The sequence below is a fragment of the Leptonychotes weddellii genome, chromosome 3, assembly GCF_054177405.1.
Source record: "Leptonychotes weddellii isolate Sample4059 chromosome 3, ASM5417740v2, whole genome shotgun sequence".
Lineage (NCBI taxonomy): Eukaryota > Metazoa > Chordata > Mammalia > Carnivora > Phocidae > Leptonychotes > Leptonychotes weddellii.
The window spans coordinates 26,766,796-26,785,058 of record NC_138371.1 but is presented as its reverse complement, the minus strand read 5'-3'; the positions used below and the strand labels follow the sequence as shown (position 1 = coordinate 26,785,058).

Genomic DNA, 18,263 nt, shown 5'->3' with positions numbered 1-18,263 from the left:
TATTTACTTGAGAGTAAAATAGAACATCTCTTTATATATGTTTATTAGCCATATGTTTATTTTATGAATTGTTTGTAGATGTTGCCTGTTTTTCTATTGAATTGTTTATATATTTTGGATTTGTATTCAGTATTTGTAGATAATAGTCCCTTGTATTTTAAATATGTTATAATTATTTTCCCAACATCTGTCATATGTCTTTCATCTGTGTGTATTGTCTTTTACCATATAGAAATTAAACATTTTGACATAATATATGTAAGGGAATTTTCCTTTATGGCTTCTTTCATGTCTTTTTTTTCATGTCCTTATTTCTGCTTTTAAATATTTTTAATCTTCCTGGAATTAATGTTATCATATGTGGTGTGAAGTAGGACTTCTTATTTTTTTGTAAAAGTATATTAATTATCTCCACTGATATAAAATGTCACATGTAAGGGCGCCTGGCTGGCTCAGTGGGTAGAGCATGCAACCCTAGGTCTCCTGGTTGGGGGTTTGAACCTCATGTTGGTTGTGGAGATTACTTTAAAAACAAAAAAATGTCACCTGTAACATAAACTAAATTCCTGTATTTGTGTATCTATATCTATTTTCCCATCAGTATATCTGATTTTGAATTCCATTTTCTTACCTTGAGTTTTTTTAATCCCATGCTAACACATTATTTATGTTTATAAACATTCTAAATTGTAGAGTTTATTTTTAAAAATTTCTTCCCTCCCCCCCTTATCTAGACATTGTAGGTTTTTCTGTTATTTTAGCCTTCTTGAAAATCAGCTCTTGCTTTATTTTTGTTTTCTGTTTATTGGTTTTTCTTTTTCCTAATTAATTTTCTCAAATTTCCTGGGTGGGGGGAATTTGATTATCTTTCTTCCTGAATTAAGTGCTCATTTAGTTAATTTGTGCCTACTAATTCTTTTTTTAGTGGAAGATTTAAAAGTGTGAGGTTTCCATTTTGATCACCTCATAGATTTGATATGTAGTTTTTAAGTTTTACTTATAGATTTCAAAAATTTAGCGCAAGAATTATATAAAAGAGAGGGTTTTTAATCTTTAATGGTGAGATTTTTAGAGGGCTTTTTTGTTGTGAAATTAGTTTAAAATGAGTAGAAATATTGGGACACCTGGGTGGCTTAGTTGTTAAGCCTCTGCCTTCGGCTCAGGTCATGATCCCAGCATCCTGGGATCAAGCCCCGCATCAGGATCCCTGCTCCGCGGGGAGCCTGCTTCTCCCTCTCCCACTGCCTCTGCTTGTGTCCCTGCTCTCGCTGTGTCTCTTTCTGTCAAATAAATAAAATCTTTAAAAAATAAAATAAAATAAAATGAGTAGAAATATAGATTGTGATTTCATTGTTAATTTTAACCACATGCAAATACAGATGCAAATCAAAGCATTTAGATGATCTGATTCCTAACTTTTTTGGGATTTTGCCTAATTGTTTGGTTTATGATTCTGCCTTACTTCCTTTTCCTTGTCAAACATTATAAGATTAATTTTATTTTGAGAATGTTGTGATAGTCTTTAAGACAAATAAATGGAGATGGTCTTCCAGGGTTCTGAAAAACTAGGGTAAAGTGGTGATTGTACTGCAGTGTTATTGATCAGAGTTCAGAAGTATGAAACCTTCTGGAATTTTTTTGCCCTATCATATTATTCTAGTATCTGGGTTAACTTTTTAATTTTACAAATACCAAAAAATGTTCTTTTAGTGTTAATTGTGATAAATTTTTATGGGGAAGAAATAATGATATTTATGACATGTTAAAAAAAGTTGCATGTGGCTGACGCATGTATACATTTCTCTTAGATGATTGAAGCATCTCAAATTGAAAAATATTTAATAAAGGTATTTTTTAGGTGTTAATCTATTTTTAAAAAACTTATTTATTTTAAAGCATTTTCTTTATTTTTAAAGATTTTATTTATTTATTTGACAGAGAGAGAGACAGCGAGAGAGGGAACACAAGCAGGGGGAGTGGGAGTGGGAGAAGCAGGCTTCCCGCCGAGCAGGGAGCCCGAGCAGGACCCTGGGATCATGACCTGAGCCGAAGGCAGACGCTTAACGACTGAGCCACCCAGGCACCCCAAAAAACTTATTTTTAATAGATTGCATTTTAGGACAGTTTCAGAGCAACAGAAAACTTTTTTTTTTTTAAGATTTTATTTATTTATTTATTTGACAGAGAGAGAGAGACAGCGAGAGAGGGAACACAAGCAGGGGGAGCAGGAGAGGGAGAAGCAGGCTTCCTGCCGAGCAGGGAGCCTGATGTGGGGCTCGATCCCAGGACCCTGGGATCATGACCTGAGCCGAAGGCAGACGCTTAACCGACTGAGCCACCCAGGTGCCCCTAGAGCAACAGAAAACTTGAAAAAGTAGTACAGAGAGTTCCTATATACCCTCTCCACCTAATTTCCCTATTACTAACAACTTACATTAGTATGGCACATTTGTTACAATTAATGAACCAATATTAATACATTAAGTTCTGTAGTTCATTCAGCTGTTCTTAGTTTTTACCTAATGTCTTTTTCTGTTTCAAGGTCCCATCTGGGATAACCATGTTCCATTAACTTGTCTCCTTAGACTCCTCTTGGCATTTAAAATTTTTTTCCCGGGGGGGGAGGGGCAAGGGAGAGGGGAGAGCAGGCTCCACGCCCAGCACAGAACCTGATGCAGGGCTTGCTGTCACGACTGTGAGATCATGACCTGAGCCGAAACCAAGAGTTGGATGCTTAACTGACTGAGCCACCCAGACACCCCTGATTTTAGCCATCCTGACAGTGAGGTGTGAGGTGACATCTCATTGTAGTTTTGATTTGTACTTCCCTGATGATGAGTGATGATGAGACACTTTTCATGTGTCTGTTGGCCATCTGTATGTTTTCTTTGGAAAAATGTCTATTCATGTCTCCTGCCCATTTTTAATTGGATTATTTGTTTTTGGGGTGTTGAGTTTTATAAGTTCTTTATATAATTGGATACTAACCCTTTATCAGATATGTCATTTGCAAATATCTTCTCCCATTTGGTAGGTTGCCTTTTAGTTTTGTTGATTGTTTTCTTCACTGTGCAGAAGCTTTTTATTTTGATGAAGTCCCAATAGTTTATTTTTTCAGAGACATGTCTAGGAAGAAGTTGCTGTGGTCGATGTCAAAGAGGTTACTGACTGTGTTCTCTAGGATTTTAATGGTTTCATGTGTCACCTTTAAGTCTTTAATCCATCTTGAATTTATTTTTGTGTGTGGCAGCATTATCTACAATAGCCAAATTATGGAAACAGCCCAAATGTCCATTGACTGATAAATGGATAAAGAAAATGTGGCACATACACACATAATGCACACTGGAATATTACTCAGCCATAAAAAGAATGAAATCTTGCCATTTGTAATGATGTGGATGGAGTTAGAGTATCATGCTAAGTGAAATAAGTCAGTCAGAAAGACAAATACTATTATGATTACACTCGTGTGGAATTTAAGAAACGAAACAAATGAGCAAAGGAAAAAAGAGAGAGAGGCTAACCAAGAAACAGACTCTTAACTATAGAGAACAAACTGATGGTTACCAGAGGGGAGATGGGTGGGGGGATTGGTGAAATAGGTGATGGGGATTAAAGAGTGCATTTGTGATGAGCACCGGGGGCGTCGTATGGAAGTGTTTAATCACTAAATTGTACACCTGAAACTAATGTTACACTGTATTTTAACTAACTGGAATTTAAATAAAAACTTAAAAAACCCAACAGTGTGTTAAATAATAGCTAACATTTGTGGATGATTATATTTTCCAGGCTTTTAAAAAAATGCTCTTTACATATAATAACTAATTTACTCCTCAAAACAATCTCATGAGGGAAAGTAATATTCCGTTCTTTTTTTGAGAGAACTGAAGCCTAGAAGGTTATGTAATTATGTAACACTTTTTGCTGTTTACCACTCTGATAAATGATATATGGCTTTTTTTTTTTTTTTAGTAGTGTTTTATGTTTAGGAGCCATTTGTGTTTATTAAGTAGCAATTGGTGGAGCTGCCTCCACCTTCTGTGCTGATTTCCCTGCCTGCAAATACATACAGGGTACAACCTCATGTGATTGCCTTGATTCTGTGTCCTCTGACAAGCGGGCCCAGGATAGAAAGAAAATAACATTATTGTGCCTTTATTGTAACATTTTAAATAGATATTAGAGTATTTTTATGGATTTTCCCCCCTTGCTTTTTAGATCAACCCAAAATGAGAGACTTCTTACGAATACTGCGTCACCTCCTGAAGTGGTTCCTGTTGATGATTCTGTTTCTGAAGGAGCGACTGAGGATGCTGCTGGAGTCAAAGGAGAGAGCTCCACCAAGGGTTTTGAACCTAGTAAAGAGTTGCATTCTAGACCCAGCAAATCTCAGGAATATATACAGGGTGTTTCAGTTAGACCATCAGTTATTCAAAAACTGGAGAAGGGACAACAGCAGCCCTTGGGGTTTGTTCAGAAAATTGGGAGTGGCATGAAAGAATTTAATCCAGTTGGTATTGGCCAAGCTACACATACTAGACCAAGCTTAATATGTCCATCAGTGATTTCTAGTGCTCCTGCTAGTTGTTTAGCTGGAAGTTCCTTTGATAGACCAGTTACAACTAAAACTACTAGGTTACCAGCTGCAGCCAGTTCAGGTTCAGTCAGAAAATGTGACCCAAACAAAGTTGACAGATACGTTGAACAGCCAGACCGGGGCTCTAGAAATCCTGTGCTGTCATCCAGTCTAGAAACTTCTTCAGTTTCCTATCAGAAACCTAAAGAACCAAATAGGAAATCTTTAGGTACAAATTCAGATAAATTGATTATACAGGAAGATGAAAAATCTCAGTGTAAAACTTTGTCAGCTGGCGCTAAAGTCCGTGAATTTATGGGCACTGAAGGCTCCTTAAAATCTGAATCTCTTTCCAAATTAGCTGTCAACCAAGGAATCAACCTGAATAAAAGTGGCATGCCTTCTAATAAAGGAATCTTTGAAGATGCTACTGCAAAGCACCGTGGGAAATTCTTTTCTGATATGGATCATACCCAAGAGGAAAAGCATTTGGTGTTTAATAAGTCAGCCTTTTTGGGACAGAAGAGCTCAGTGATTTCTGAAGTGAAGTTTGCTCGTGGCTCTCTTCAGTCAGCGTCTGATCAACCCGAAGAGGCTGCGCAAGACCTTTGGAAAGAGGAGCAGGTTGACCAAGAAGATAAAAACTATGAATCAAGAGCTTCTGAAATGAGTTTTGACTGCAGTTCCCCTTTTCATTCACCGACTGACGAATCTAAGGTGACTGCCAAAGAAATAAACCTTTCAAAGGAAGCATATGCCAATTTGCAGTGTAAGAATAATAAATCTTTCATTTCTGAAATAAGTTCTGATCGTGACGGCTCTCTTCCGTTGGCTACCAACCGAACTCAAGTAATTGTTAAAGGTGTAAGGGTTCAGAAGGCAAAGCCTATTAGCCTGGTTGATGAAAGCTATGAATCTAGTGATTCAGAGATTAATTTTGAATGTGATGCCTTACTTCAGTCAACCAATGACTACCCCCAACAACCTGCAAAAGAAGTAAACCTTCCTAAGGAGGAACACATTGACTTGGTTGATAAGAACTATGGATCTAGTAGCTCCGAAGTAAGTACTGATTCTCCATTTCCCCTTCAGTCAGTGGGCGACCGACTCCCAGTGGCTGCCACAGAAGCAAAACTTCAGAAGGTTCACATTGGCTTGGTTGATAAGAACTATGGTTCGAGTTGTTCTGAAACAAGTGTTGATAATGATGCTTCTCCTCAGTCAGTAGTTGAGCATCCCCACCTGGTTGTCAAAGAAAGAAACCTAAAGGATAGACAGGTCTACCTGAAAGATAAGAACCTTAAATCCACCAGTGCTAAAGCCCATCTTGATTATGCGGTCTCCCTTGAGACAGTGACTGATGAATCTCAGAGGACTGTTGAAGAAATACATCTTCTGGAGGAAAAGAATGAACCTGTGGATATGAACTATGATTCTCACGGTTCTGAAATGAGTTTTCACGCTGATGCGCGATTAGTGGCTGGCCAATCCAGAGTAATAGTTAAAAAAGTGAACCCCCGAGAAGTAGCTGTTGACCTGGAGGATAAGAGCGTTAAGTCTAGCAATTCTGATCAAAGTTCTGATTCTCGTGCTTCTCTTTATCAGTCAGCTAGTGATCAACGTGAAATAAGTCTGAAAGAGTTAAATGTTGACATGGAAGTTAAGAGCTATGGGTGCTCCAGTTCTGAGTTGACTTTTGAATCTGATCCCCCTGCCATGTCAGGTACTGAGCAGTCTGAGATGGACATGGAAGAAATAAGAAAAAGGCACATTAACTTGGAAGGTGAGCACTCCGGGTCAAATAGTTCTGCAATAACTTTTGATTCTGATATTCTTCTTCGCTCAGGAGTTGACCAGTCTCAAGTGGCTATTTATGTGGAGGAACCTAGTCCTCTGGAAAACAAGACTAATAAATCTTGTGTTGCTGAAATAACTTTTGATTCTGATATACCTGTTCATTCGGGGACTAATCAACCAGAACTGGCTGTTAAAGACATAATCATTCAGAAAGAAGAATATATACACTTAGGGAGGAAGAATGAAGAACCCAGTGGTTCTGAAATAAGTTTGGATTTTTATGTCCCTCCTCATTCAGTGACTGACCCTCCTGAAGTAGCTATGGAAAAGCTAAATCTTCAAAAAGAAGAGCAGATATACTTAGAAAATAAGGACAATGAACCTAGTGGTTCCGGATTAAGTTTGGATTATGGTATTTTTCATTCAATGACTGGACATTCTGCAGATCCCATTAAAGAAATGAATCTTCAGGAAGAGCACATACACTTGGGAAATAAAGGTAATGTGCCTAATGTTTCTGAAATCAGTTTGAAATCTGACATTTCTTATCATTTAATGACTGATCATCCTAACATAGCTGTTAATGAGATAAGCCATCAGAAAGAACATATACACTTACAAGATAAGGATAATGCATTAAGTGTTTATGAAACAAGTTTGGATTCTGGTGTCCATCTTCATCAGTCAGTGACTCACAAGCCTGAAACAGCTGTTAAAGAAATATGGCTTCAAAAAGAAAGACATGCTAAATTCAAAAGTAAAAGTGCTAAATTTAGTGGTTCTGAAACAGATTCTGACATCCCTCATTATTTAGTGACTGAACCTCAGATAGCTGTCAAAGAAATCAATGTTCAGAAAGAAGAACGTGTTCTAGAAAAAAAGAGTGATAAATATAGCAGTTCTGGAATAATGTTTGGTTCTGATGTCCTTCCTCACTTAATGACTGAAACACCTCACATTGCTGTTTTGAAGGAGGACCATGTTGCCCCAGAAGGTAAAACTACTGGCTCTAGAGGTTTTGCAGTAAATTTGGATATTGGTGCCCCTCTTCATTCAGTCATTGGCCAACCTCAGCTAACCCGCTTGAAGGAACAAAATGTTCATCTGGAAGATAAAAAGCGTGAATCTAGTCATTGTAAAATAAGATATGATTCTGGTGACCCTCTTCAGCTATTGACTGGACAATTTCAGGAAGTGGTTAAGAAAACAAACCTGAGGAAGGAAGGGAAAGTTGTAATGAAAAATAAAATGGTTCAAACTAAAGGTTCTAAATTAATACGTGCTTCTGGTGTTTCTCTTCAGTCTGTGGCTGATAAACCTGAAGGGGCTATTAAACGAGTAAACCTTGAGAATGAAGGTCATGTGAACGTGGAAGATAAGAACAGCCAATGTAGTGGTTCTGAAATGAGTTTGGATTCCGATTTCTTGGTTGAGTCAATAATTGATCAACCTCAAATAACTATTTTGGATCAGGACCATATTGAGCTAGAAGATAAGCACAGTCAATCTGGTGGTTCTGAAATGAGTTTTGATTCTGAGGATCCTCTTCAGTCAGTGGCTGAGCAGGTTAGAGAAACTGTTAAAGAAATAAGCCTTTGGAAGGATGAAGTTGATGTGGAAGATAAGAGGGATGAACCCAAGGGTTTTGAAATGGTGTATGATTCTAATGTCCTTTTTCAGTCAGTGGCTGCCCAAACTGAAGAAGTCGTTAAGGGGATGAACCTTTGGAAGGAGCATGTTGACTTGCAAGGGAAGATTGTGGAACCTAGTGACCCTAAAATAAATTTTGATTCTAATGAATCTCTTCAGTCTGTGGCTAATGAAATTCAAGATGCTATTGCAGAAATAAATCTTCTGAGGGAAGGACATGTTTGTCTGGACGATAAGGGCTATGAACCCAGTGATTCTGAAATAATTTATGTTTCAGATGTCCCTCTTCAATCAGTGGTTGAGCAACCACACCTTTTGGAAGGGGAACATGCCAATTTGGAAGATAAGAGCAGTATTGCTTGTCCTGAAATAACTTTTATTTCTGATGATCATCTTCAGTCAGTGGCTGACCACCTTCAAAAATCTGTTAAAGAAGTCGGTCTTTGGAAGGAAGACCATATTTACCTGGAAGATAAGAGCTATAAACTAGGTGACTTCGAAGTAAGTTATGATTCTGATGTTCCTGTTCACTTCGTGACTGATCAATCTCCTCTGGCTGTCAAAGAAATAAACTTGCAAAAGAGGGGTCATCATGACCTAGAAGATAAGAGCTGTGGACCCAGTGTTTCTGAAATAAAATGTGATTCTGGTATTCATTTTCAGTTAGAGGTTGACCAATCTCAAGTGGTGTGCAAAGAAATAGATATTCCAAAGGAAGGGCATCTTGGCATGGAAATAAAGAGCAGTGAACCGAGTGATTCTGAATTAATGTGTGATTCTGATGTCCCTCTTGAAATAGTGGTTAATGAACTTCAAGTGTCAGTTAAAGAAGCAAATCTTCGAAAGATGCTATTTGTGGACCTGGTGACCAGTGATAGTGATTGTGAAGTGATTGCTGAGTCTGATATGCCTTTTCAGCCAGTGATTGACTCACCTCACATGACCGTCAAAGAAATCAATTGTATAAATACGGAAGGTTATGATCTGGAAGGTGAGTGCTGTGACTCCTGTGGTTCTGAAATAGGATATGTTTGTGAAGCCTCTCCTCAATCACTGGCACACCAATCCAAAGAGACTTTCAAAGTAGTAAACCAGAAGAAAGACTATATTATTCTGCAGGAGTCAAGCTGTGAGTCTTATGGTTCTGAAATAAATTTTCAAATAGATCCCCCAGATCGGTCTGTGACTCTCTCGTCACAAGGGTCTGATAAAGAAATGGTGAAATACATTGACTCGGAAGAGAAGAGTTGTGGATCTGATAGTCCTAAAACAAATTTCAAATGGGAAGACGATTCTCAGCCAATGGCTGACCAGCTTCAGGAAGAAGACAAAGGAATCAACATTTGTCAGAGGAAAGGTCTTGAAACTATTGGCCGAAAAGATAAGCACTGTGAATCTCCTGTTTCTGCAGTGCGTTGTAATGCCTCTTCTGGGTCAGCCGTCCATCAAAGGGCTAGTAAAGGAAAACTTCTGAAGCTAAAACATGCAGATCCAGAAAGTATGAGCTGTGAACCATGTGGTTCTGGAATGAGTTTTCAGTGTGAGCTCTCTCTTCAGTCTGACACTGACCAGCCTCAAGAAGCTGTTAATAAAAAAGGACTGTATAAGAAGATGTCTCTGGACCTAGAAGAAACAAACCGCGATTCCCATTCAAGCTCTATTTTCGTGGTTGATCCTGTCAGGAACCTGGAAAAGGCAAAGGAGGTCATAGAAGACAATCCGGATGAACCTGTTCTTGAAGCCTTGCCTCATGTCCCTCCTTCATTTGTAGGGAAAACATGGTCTCAAATAATGAGAGAAGATGACATGAAAATTAATGCTCTTGTCAAGGAATTTAAGGAGGGTCGTTTCCACTGTTACTTTGATGATGACTGTGAGACCAGGAAAATAAAAAAAAAAAATTTGAATGAAGGAAAAAAGATTACCTGGACTGACCCGAGTCAGGACACTGCAGCAATTCAAGTTCTTTCAGATTGTGATGATAATGCAGGTGGCATTTCAGATACCGATGACTTTTCAGTGGCCTTAGATAAATCTAGCCAACATTCTACAGTAAAGAGGCCTTATTATGAACAATCATGGCGACTGGCTTCTCGATGTCAGGCTGTAAAAGTCAGCCATGGAACTCAAACCAATTTCACAAACCAGTCAGACACACAAGACAGTGGACAGGAGGACGACTCACCAACAGGGAAGCGTTCGCTTCTACAGGACAAAAAAACAAAAAAGAAAGTGAAAATTGGAACACTTGAATTTCCTGAAACATGTACTAAAGTTTTGAAGCCTTTGCAACCCAATGCCTTAGTCTACGTTATTTCTTCAAATATGAAATTTCAGGACAGTGAAACTGCCAACTTCTCTAAAAAATACCGCACCCCCAGAAGTCGAGATGTTAGCATAGAGTACAAATATAAACGGAGCTCCTTTAATTACTATGACCCATTGAATAAGAAAATTGTAATTAATCCTCCACTGAGCATAGATGTATCAGACCCTGACAGAACTAACTGGCTTCAAGCTCATCTCAGCGACCTGAGCTCCAGTTCAGGCGAGGAAGATGCTGAAGATTGTGACCCAACAGCCGTTTTGACCATAAGGGATGAATTACTGGCCTATCCGGGGGCCCCCGTTTCTCCTGAGCCAGTGCCAAGGCCAGGGACTTCGAGCGCTGGTGCAGCTCCAAAGGAAAGTAACTTCCAGGTAACGCTTGTCGACCGCGATGCCGCCGGGACCTCTTCAAAAGCAGTTACCCGTAAGTTCTTAGAAGGTAGAAAGAAAATTCAGAGGCGGAGGATGACAGCGAACGATAATAAGCCAGGTTTCCCCCAGAAGGTTTATAAACCAATTAGTCTCCACCCACAACCCAGAATCGCTTCAGAAAAACGGCCAATTTGGATTCAGACCAAACTAAATGATATAATTCGGAAGTATCTTTCAAAATACTCGGCCTTCTTGCGTCGCAAATATCAGTCCAGGAGCGCCTTTATTAGACTGCATCTGAAGAAGAAGAACCGCGACGTCGCTAAGTTAAAGAAAGCCAAGAGCCCCACCCACATGGTTTTGAGGTCGTCGGTTTCGCGGGTTCCCTCGGGTCCACCGGGTCCCTCCGCGCCGCCGGGTCCGCCGGGTCCGCCGGGTCCGCCGGTGGCGGCTGCTGAGGAGCAGTTAATCGCTGCCCCCGGCTCTACTCCCAAGCAACCTGGGCAGGGTTCTCGCCCCCCTGCAGGAAGAAAGAGGAATGGTGGTAAAAAACGCCCGAGGAAGAGAAGAAGGCGGCTTTCTCGACCTGTGAAGATATATGCTTTGAGAAGCTTATATTCTCAGGTACCGTACTCCGATAGGATGAGGACTCGGCTATCAAACAAACCGCGGGCTAATGAGACCACCTAGAAGTGTTGAGGCTAGCTGAGGATTCAGTACTTCACTTGAAATATATTTGTGCACATAGCTTTCCCAGCTTTGGTGAAAAGAATTTACCTTCAACTATTTTGCTACAGACATTATTTTTCAGAACTTTTATAATTGATTTAAAATTAGTGTTGAAGGTCCTTTTTTTTTTTTTTTGAGATTTAAACTCATCCTTCGTCCGTTTGCCGTAGAAGAGCTTCATCTTAATTTATATCCATCATTTAGCACAGTATATATACATTTTTTTCTCCCTCAAATCATGTCCCTCTTATTTATTTTTTATGATTGTATCTCATGTCAGCAGGTTATAATATTGCAAAAATGAATGTGGCAAACATTAAATGCTATCTTATTTTTCCTTTTTAAAAACTGAAACAAAGGAATATGTACTTCTGTGCGTTTCAGAGTGGCATTGTCAAAGTTGTATTCTGGATAATTAAAAAGAAGAAACTAGAATAAGTTATCTCCACTTTCGAGTGAGGTTGATTTAAATAATCACAAACAAAACATAATTGATCTTTCTTTTAAAAGCATCCAAGGAAACGAGATTCCACAATCTTTACTCCAGTTTTTAAAAACTGCCTAGTGATTTTATATACGTAAACACAAACTCCTTCATTTAAATTGGATTTGCAAGTCTCTAACTTTCCTCATTTGGACACATGCACATATACGGTCTCTGTAGGTTTTTCTTTAGCATTATTAGATCTTAAGGGGAAAATGATCTTGCCAGTGTAATTATGTTTTCTACCACCTTTATTCCCCTCCACCTGAAGTGCTGGTGGTTTAATATGAAAATCTGGGTTATCTTTATGGCCTTACCTCTTAAAAATATTTCAGCCACTATCACATCATTTTCTGTAATTATTGAACTGAGATTGAACTGAAATTATTGGGTTGGTAATTTGGGCAGACCATTAATTGTTGTCATTAACAAATTCTTTGTAATCTTAATATTTCAAAAGACCTAATAAAACAGAAAATCTACGTGGAGGCCAGTTTTGCAAGGGAAAAACTACATATTTGTATATTCGTTTGGCTTTCCTTAAACTTGCTAACTGATTTTAATAGTTCAAACAAAAGACATTAAGATAAGCAGTTGGCTCTGAGATACTCAGAATATGTTTAGATCCTTTATTCAGAGACACTGGTTGAGCTGGTACAGACGCATCCAATTACCCTGTTAAGACAAGGATCCTGGATCCTTTTCTATCGTTAATGTTAAAGGAAACATGAATTTCAACTATCTTGTATAAACCACATTTTATTGAAACTAGATCAGTGTACCATGATTTCAGAGATAAAAATGTGTTACTTTAGAATTAATGAAATACAGTGTAACAGTTGGTGTCTAAATGTAGTTTTATTTCAGGGGCCGTTTTTAACCTGTGGGTATGTTATGATGGTGTTCTGTTGTAATTTCTTTACTTCTAAATTTAAAACAGTAATTCTGTTGAAAAACAAATGGGCAAGTGTTTATATTCTTAGTTGCAAAGCAACTTCAACCTTGCCTCATATACAAACATATTTTAATTCCCTTTCTTAAAATAGTACTATGGGCCACTAATTTAAAATAACCCTCCAATTTTAATTTAGAAAGAAAACTGTCCTACTGATTGGGAAGTAAACAAGCAGCTAATATGTAAAGATATCCTATTTGTGGATATTGGTGTCTTTTTTTTCCTGTAAAGTAGACACGGTAATTTCCTTAAGTACTATTAGTAGGCATTCCGGATGCTTTAGGTTTAAGTTAAAAAGCAGGAGATCATCTGGAAATAATGTACTCAATGATTATGATGTGTCATATCTATTGTGATTGCATCACGCAGAGAGGACAGTTCTTATAAGTCAAATGATTAAAAGCAGTTAAAAAATTTTACTACTTTTTTCACATTGGAGACTCTTCTAAATACCATTTTTTTGAGAGAAAAAAGGTTTATATTTAAAATTTATATTACTAAAAATATCGAAGTATAATACAGTCCTGATTATTTTTTTTTTTAACATTTTGGAAATGTTTATTAGTTCCTGTAGTCATTACTTTAGACAAGCTTGAAAACTTGAAATTGGAAAAATTATAATTTAAATTAAATTAGAAATGAATTACTTTGAGAATTTGGTAGGATACAAGATGTGCCCCTTTGTCAAAATATATTTTGGCTTCATTTGCCGATTAGATGAAACAGTTGGATGTTTTTTGTGTATTCAAGAGTGCATTAAATTCTTTTAATAGTGAAAAATCAAGTTATAACCACAATGAATATTTTATTAATCTTGTCCTTGTTCAGTATCTTGCATAAATTTTTATTATAATTGTCCCAAGTTATACAGTGTGTGGACAATGTTGTGTGAAGTGTGTTTTGCATTTGTGCATTTAAATTATTTGTGTAATTAGGGCTCTGAGTGACACTTTTTGGTAAAGAGAAACTATATTTAAATATTCAAGCAAGTATATATTTCCATGTAAAGCTAATGTGAAGACTAATGTATTTTTTATAATGCAGTTTAAAGAGTAAATTTGTTTTCAAAGTTGCCAAGATAAAATTTATCAAATATTGAAATTTGTCTCTACTTTCTCCTCATGTTAGGAAGTTTTTCTGGGAAGACTTAAGGAATCAGAGAATAATGAAAACGAGTTCATTTTATAAATGGTCTTAGAGATAATAAATAAGAGAATATGAATGTTGATGCTGGTGAGGAAATAGTTTAACCAAAGATACACAGGTATGTTCATGGAGTACTTATTTCAAAGGATTAAAATTAAACAACTATTTATTTCTCTGGTGGAGTAGCAGGTTAGCAACTTTTCGCTTTGTATACCTGTATTGAAAGGGTCAGTGAACAGGACTGAGTTCAGGAGGCAGGAGCTACATCATTATTTGACACCTGCTGGGAAGAGAGAACTTCTGTGCCTCCAGTGTCATAGTGCGTGTTATAAAGGACAAGAAAGCATGGAAAAGTATACATATGTCACTGAGGTCGGGGCCTTGCGCCTCAATAGTATTGATTTCTGGGTTTTTTTGGTCCAGGATTATATTGCTGAGATGTAACAGCAGCCTACTCTCTGTGACTCAAAAATTACTAAAGTAAAAATATGTGATGGATGTCCATATTCGCTAAAGGACTTTTATGTATAGAAATAAAACGTGGAACATACTGAAAAATCATGTAATTAGGGAATTAACACATCAAAATGTCAACTTGAGAAGATGAGAGGCTGAGGAAGAGTCTCAACATTTCCTTAAACTTTATTTAGACCCAAAATATTAGGGAAATGATATAGTAAGTTTCCTTTGTTCTTCTTACACTTTATATGTATATTTAAAAAGTTCTCCCGACATAGTTTAAACTGTTTACCTTGATTAAGAAATAGGTCTAGGATGAACTATAATTTGTTGCTGAACCTTTAAATAAGTATGAACTTATACTTTATTTACATTTATAATTTATTATATGCATGTTGTTTTTTTACATGCATTTTATTTTCTAAGTTTTTAAGCTGGACGTGTGTGTGTGTGTGTGTGTGTGTGCGCGCGCGCACGCGCGCGTGTCCATCTTGAGCCCTTACTTACTAAGTGCCGGGCATTGTTCTGAGCTTTTAACCTGTATTATCTCATTTGATCTTCAAAGAGCCCTATGAGTTAGGTACTGTGATTGTCACTAAATAGCTCTATGCCTCAATTTTGGGATTACAAATGAGTTGTTATTTACTGTATTCAGATGGGGATTACAGTCAATCCCCAGTGCCAGGACACCACTAATCTACTGTCTGTATAGTTTAGCCTTTTCTGGACATTTCGTGTAAATGGCATCATACAATATGTGGTGTTTGTCTGGCTTCTTTCATTTACTATAGTGTGTTTGAGGGTCATTCATGTTGTGGCATGTTATCAGTATTTTGTTCTTTATTGCTGAATAGTATTTATAATTAGTTTTTAATGAAGCTGGTAACAGAATGCTGGTCTCCTGATAAACATAAAAAGCTGTTAGGCTTGAGGCTAGCTGTTCCTTTATGACTCTCATACCTGTTACCCTTGATTATTACCCCAATTCCAAGACCAACTGGATATCTGCCTTTTTAAGTGCCCTTATCCCATACTTGAATGCTTTATACTCCCTCTGTCTTTGATTCTTACTCCTTTTACTGCCCATCTTGGCATTCTTTTCACTGTGCTTTGTGAATTCTCATTTTCACTGTCAACACATTATCCTCTGTTTTCTCAGTGTTTTCACAGTGGATTGCTTGAAGGTAGCCGAACGGAGAATCACACCCAAGTTAGCCATTCTCCTCCTCTCCACGGGCTGGAGAGCCAGGCAGTGTTGGTGATGGTACTGGTCATGGTGAACATTCTTCTTTAGAGTTACACTTCTCCATAACTCCAGTACACACCATCAAAATCAAGAAACCAGCCTTGATATGGTATAACTCTACTCCACAGACCTCATTTGGATTTTACAGATTGTTCTAAAATTTCCTCCAGAGGTCCAGGATTTGACCCAGGATCACACACTGTCATGACTGTTCAGTTTCCTTCTGTATGGAGCAGTTCCTCAGCCTTCCTTTGTATTTAATAACTTGACATTTTGAAGTGTACAAACCAGTTTCTTTGTGGAATGTCCCTCAGTTTGAGTTTGTCTGGTGTTTCTTTATAGTTAATGCTTTGCGGGGGTTGGGGGCAGAAATTCTGTGGACTTTTCAATGTATCATAACTGCAGCCATGTGATGTCAGTTTGAATAAAAGTGGTGATTGAAAATATCCAGTCTTCGTCTTTATCTTAGAGGAAGAACTTTTAGTAATCGGAAATGGGGGCTCTCATAGTGGGTAAGTTATCAACAGTTAATTTTTTCACAACTGAATTTTGACACAATTGGGATGGAAAATTTTGTTATATTTATCATCCAACTCATACATAAGACAGTAGCTTATGTGTACACTTAACAAATAACTACTCTCCATAACCCCAGCACCTCTGGTCCTATGCTAAGTCCTCTGGTGGGTGCCACAGATCCAAGCATCAAGCACACAAGCCTCTAGTTACTCACTTTCATTAACTGATATGAATGAAAGAGAGTTTCAGTAGTGGTAAGTTAGAGAACCTGCAGCATAATTCTTACACTTTCAAAAGATCGCTAATAAACCTATATAGATAACATAGAATACTGCTATTTGGCATGGAAAAATTTCTCAACTTTCTGCACTGAGACCATTTGCAAGGCATTGCTCATCATTATCTGGAAAGATTGCTTATTTATTTATTAGAGAGTATGAGCAGGATGGGGAGGGGAAGAGGGAGAGGGAGAAGCAGGCCCCCGCTGAGCAGGGAGCCTGACGCAGGGCTGGATCCCAAGACCCTGGGATCATGACCTGAGTGGAAGGCTGAGGCTTAACCAACTGAGCCACCCAGGCGCCCCTAAATGACTTAACATTTAAAACATTTTTAAAATTTATTTTTATTATATTTTATATGACCATTCTATTGAAATAGCATTCATATGCCATAGAATTTACCCATTTAGAGTACAATTCAATGGTTTTTAGTGTATTCACAGAGTTGTGTAGCCACCGCCACAATCCATTTTAGAACATTTTTGTCAATCAAACCCCATGCACACCAGCAGTCAATAAATCACATTTGAAACCAAAAAGAAACCCCATGCTTGTTAACAGTTGCCCTCCACTCCCTCAACCTCTCCCTTTATCCCAGCCTCCTGGCAGTCACTAATCTACTTTCTGTCTCTATGGATTTGCCTATTCTGGCCATTTTATAAAAACAGGATCATATAATATGTGGCATTTTTGTGACTGGCTTCTTTCACCTTGCATAATGTTGTAGCATGGTTTGGTACTTCATTTCTTTTTATTGCCAAGTAACATCTCATTGTATGGATAGATCACATTTAATTTATCCCCTCATCAGTTTTTTCCATGCCAAATAGCAGTGTCCTGCCAGCCCTGATTCTTTTTTTTGTTTTTGTCTTTTTTTAAATTTTATTTTATTATGTTACGTTAGTCACCATACATTACATCATTAGTTTTTGATGTAGTGTTCCATGATTCATTGTTTGTGTATAACACCCAGTGCTCCATGCAGTACGTGCCCTCCTTAATACCCACCACCGGGCTACCCCATCCCCCCACCCTCGTCCCCTCTAAAACCCTCAGTTTGGGGCACGTGGGTGGCTCAGTCGTTAAGCGTCTGCCTTCGGCTCAGGTCATGATCCCAGGGTCCTGGGATCGAGCCCCGCATCGGGCTCCCTGCTCGGCGGGAAGCCTGCTTCTCCTTCTCCCACTCCCCCTGCTTGTGTACCCTCTCTTGCTGTGTCTTTCTCTGTCAAATAAATAAATTAAAAAAAATAAAATAAAACCCTCAGTTTGTTTCTCGGAGTCCATTGTCTCTCATGGTTCATCTCCCCCTCTGATTCCCCCCCTTCATTTTTCCCTTCCTTCTCCTAATGTTCTCCATACTATTCCTTATGTTCCACATAAAAGTGAAACCATATGATAATTGACTTTCTCTGCTTGACTTATTTCACTTAGCATAATCTCCTCCAGTCCCATCCATGTTGGTGTAAAAGTTGGGTATTCATCCTTTCTGATGGCTGCATAATATTCCATTGTATATATGGGCCACATCATCTTTATCCACGCGTCTGTTGAAGGGCATCTCGGCTCTTTCCACAGTTTGGCTATTGTGGACATTTGCCAGCTCTGATTCTTTTTTTTTTTTTTTTTTTAAAGATTTTATTTATTTATTTGAGACAGAGAGAATGAGATACAGAGAGCATGAGAGGGAGGAGGGTCAGAGGGAGAAGCAGACTCCCTGC

The 18,263-nt window shown here is 38.1% G+C and overlaps 1 protein-coding gene across 6 annotated transcripts in view; it reads left to right on the top strand.

Annotated features, from left to right (window-relative positions):
* ZDBF2 (zinc finger DBF-type containing 2) overlaps window positions 1-16,194 on the top strand; it is a 31,939-nt gene extending 15,745 nt beyond the window's left edge. For all 6 annotated transcript variants that reach the window (XM_081813776.1, XM_031033134.2, XM_031033133.2 and 3 more), the window contains one exon: window positions 4,225-16,194. In XM_081813776.1, coding sequence (XP_081669902.1) covers window positions 4,225-11,419 — 7,195 coding nt within the window. In that variant the 3' untranslated portion in view covers window positions 11,420-16,194. The remainder of the gene's footprint in view (window positions 1-4,224) is intronic.
* The last annotated feature ends 2,069 nt before the right edge of the window (window positions 16,195-18,263 follow it).